The sequence below is a fragment of the Echinops telfairi genome, unplaced genomic scaffold (genome assembly GCF_000313985.2).
Source record: "Echinops telfairi isolate 266 unplaced genomic scaffold, ASM31398v2 ScPeMD7_3172;HRSCAF=3806, whole genome shotgun sequence".
Classification (NCBI taxonomy): Eukaryota; Metazoa; Chordata; class Mammalia; order Afrosoricida; family Tenrecidae; genus Echinops; species Echinops telfairi.
The window spans coordinates 1-3264 of NW_022107070.1; the positions used below are offsets into that span (position 1 = coordinate 1).

Here is a 3264-nt window from a genome sequence, read left to right on the forward strand (position 1 = left end):
TGCAGTGTTCTTTTGTGTGCACCGGGTGGCTATGGGCCAGAACCGGCATAACGGCACCAAACAACATATACAATACACACACACATGCATATGGAGGAAGTACATGTAAAGTATACATTTCTTTATTTCACTATCTCGGCCTCTCCAGGAAGGTGGCTGCCATGCAAGCCCGTGCTTGCCCTACTGTCTACTGAGCGGAGGGTTCCCAAGTCTGCTCCTAGGAACCCGTCCCTATCAGAGAAGAGGGATCGGCCACTACGATGATACCTGCTATTGGACAGGAGAGGACGTGCTTCTCCAAAGGGCAGGATGGCAGACAGGCCACAGGCCTGCCAAAGCCGTCTTCCCTAAGGTCTCCTCCCCTGGAGGGCTGAATCCCAGCCCCGCGGGTAGAAGCTGGGTGACCTTGTGCAAGTGCCTCCACCTATCTGTGCTCTGCCGGATTCGAGAGGGGAACAGCCCCCCACCTCCTGGGGCTGCTGTGAGCACATGGACTCGCAGTCCAAGGTGTCTGCCCAGGTCAACCGAGCTCCTCCGAGGGGCCGTCCAACTACCGTCGTTGCAATAAAGTTTTATCGGCGCCTGGCCCCACCTATTAGCTTGCACACTGTCCATGGCTGCTTTCCGTGAAAAGCTGTGTCAGACGCCCCCAAATTAAAGTGACCGGATTTTAACATTGGTAAAGTGGGACACCAGTGATAAAACTCATATCCTGGCGAAACAGCCACATGGCAGCCGAAAACCGTCTACCCTAGCTTGTCGTGCATTCTTTCCAAAAATCGGGACTTTTTTAAAAAGCCGCGGGACGTGGAGAAAATTGTTAAAAATCGGGACTGGCCGACAAAAGCGGGACGTCTGGTCATCTTAGCCAAAATATTTGCTCTCTGGTGTCTTCTAGAAAGAGCTGGCTGCCCTGACCCCCCACCTCCCCATCCCCCCCGGCCCTGTTTCTGCTTACGATCAACATGATGACTAGCTGGTTCTTCTTGGCCACCTGCGAGTGGGAAAAAATGCACCCCAGCACCGGGGTCATGTCTGGCTTGAAATGCTCCCGCAGGCTGATCACACATTTGTCGTAGTGGGCTGCAGGGGAGACAGGAAGGGCACGGGGTGAGGCTGGGGCTCCCCCCCACCATGCGGGCTCATCGGCAGCGTGAGGCCCCGGGCGCAGCTTGCCTTGTTGGAAGTAATGCTCCACATGCAAGTATCTTCGCAGGAGGTCCAGCACCACGGCCTTCAAGTAGCCACGCGTCCCGCTGCGGTACCTGGAGGGGGTGTGTGTGAAGGGGTATCAGGAGTGCGCAAACCTGTTCAAACCCCAAATGCAGCCAGCCCGAGGGAGAGGGGCTGGCGTTTTCAAAATCGCGAGATGGAAGCAAGTTCTGATGTGGCTCATTTTCGCCGCCAACAAAAAGGAGACGGAAGATGGATCTGGGCGGGGGCCACGCCCACCCAGGCCACGGTGCCTGCCGGCTGCTCCGTGGGGGCCAGGCGCTCACCTCTGAACCAGCTGCACGATGCTCTGGGTGTTCATGAAGAAGACCTCGCGGTCGGCCTTGCGCTGCAGCGTGGCTGCGTGGCAGTCCAGGATGGTGGCAATCTTGGCGGGACAGAAGGGTGGGCCACTCGACGTGACCTACAGAAGCCACTTCAAGGAAACACCCGCCACCCTCCACGGCTCCTACAGGGGACTGCCCAGAACCCACTGCTACGGCCATCGAGTGTACGTGACGACTCATAGCAACCCTCTAAGACCGGGTAGAACTGCCCCTGCGGGTTCCCGAGACTGCCACTCTTGATGGGGGTCAAGACACCTCGCCTTTCGCCCATGGAGTAGCGGGTGGTTTAAACTGCTGACATTGCGACTAGCAGCCAAACTGGGAACCACAATGCCACCGGGACTCCTGCAAGGCGCCCTCAGAGAATCAGAAGTTCCAGGTCATCTCTCCCACTCGGGTTCCTGAACAACTGCCCCGGTGGCTACGGAGACTGTGGACTCTAGATAAGAGTAGAAAGCCTCGCTTTTCTCACTCTGCTCACGCAAAACTAAAAAATAAACGGACTCAATGCCGTCAATTCGATGTGGCTCACAGTGACCGACAGGACAGGGTGGAACTGCCTCTGGGTTTCTGAGATGGTCACTATTTGTGGGAGTAGAAAGCCCTGTCTTGCTCCTAAGGAGCAGCTGGTAGTTTTGAACTGCCGTCGGGTGGGGCTCGTTACCTGCTGGCTGGGGAACTGGCACAGCACGGAGGTGATGTTGCTGGCGTACTGCACCATGACCCGACGCACGGCCTTCTCCACGGACGTGGGGATGCGGCCCGACACGCTGGTCATGATCTCCTGCAGCTCCAGCAGCGGCAGCGACGGATGCCGCAGGGTCACCATGAGCTTTTGCACCCACTCCTTCAGCTGCAACAGGGAACGCAGCCTCAGCCCAGGCCCTGCGCCCCCAAAGACGGGCTGCTGCCAGCAGCCTCCAGGGTGGGATGTGCCCAGCCCCTGAGCACCAGGGTGCTGGGGAAACACCCAGGTTGCCCACACAGCAGGGGCCCACAGCCCTCTCCACGCATCCACTGGCCGTGGGAGGAGGCAGCATATGGACACGCCTATGCTCCTCTGTCTCAGGGGAGCCTCAGAAAGTGTCAATCACTATGCCCAGTCTGTAGCTAAGGGAACCACAACAGAGAGGATTGCTAAGGCACCCCAGCTGGGAAGGAGGAGAGCCAGGGTGCAAACCCAGGCCACAAAGCAAATGAAGCTCACTGCCTTTGAGCCGATGCTGACTCACAGCAACCCTGCGAGACAGGGTAGAACTGGCCCTGTGGGCTTTCGAGACAGTAACACTCTATGGGGAGTAGAACACCCCATCTTTCTCCTGCAGAGCGGCTGGTGGTTTAGAACTGCCGGCCTTATGGTTAGCAGTCCAACACGTCACCACTGTGCCACCAGGGCTCTTCCATCACACCAGGATTGAGTTAAATAAATGTGGGACCAGTGTGGCCTGCGAATGATGATCTCAACATCCAAACGGCCCTTGGCTGAAAAAAAGAAAAAGATTCCCCAGCCCTGCATGACAGGGGCCCACGCAGCTCACCTTGATGCTGAAGATAGGTTCTGGGAGGCAGTAGCCGCTCATGACGTTGGACAGGTTCTCCAGGACATATTGGAATACCTGGTGCAGCTTCTCCCCGAGGATGGGCAGCGTGGGCTGGGTGGGCAGCTCCCCAGTGAACGGCTGGGCCTGGCCAGACAGGCAAATGA

At 57.6% G+C, this 3264-nt stretch overlaps 1 protein-coding gene across 1 annotated transcript; it reads right to left on the reverse strand.

Annotated features, from left to right (window-relative positions):
- Window positions 1–958: 958 nt before the first annotated feature.
- On the reverse strand, window positions 959–3242 carry LOC101651653 (acetyl-CoA carboxylase 2-like; the record flags this gene model as incomplete). The annotated part of the gene is made up of 5 exons (XM_004717980.2): window positions 3098–3242; window positions 2224–2412; window positions 1500–1600; window positions 1177–1265; window positions 959–1083 (listed from the first exon to the last, which is right to left on the reverse strand). Coding segments are annotated over exons 1-5 (546 nt in total), but the record flags the coding sequence as incomplete, so codon positions are not given.
- Window positions 3243–3264: the final 22 nt, after the last annotated feature.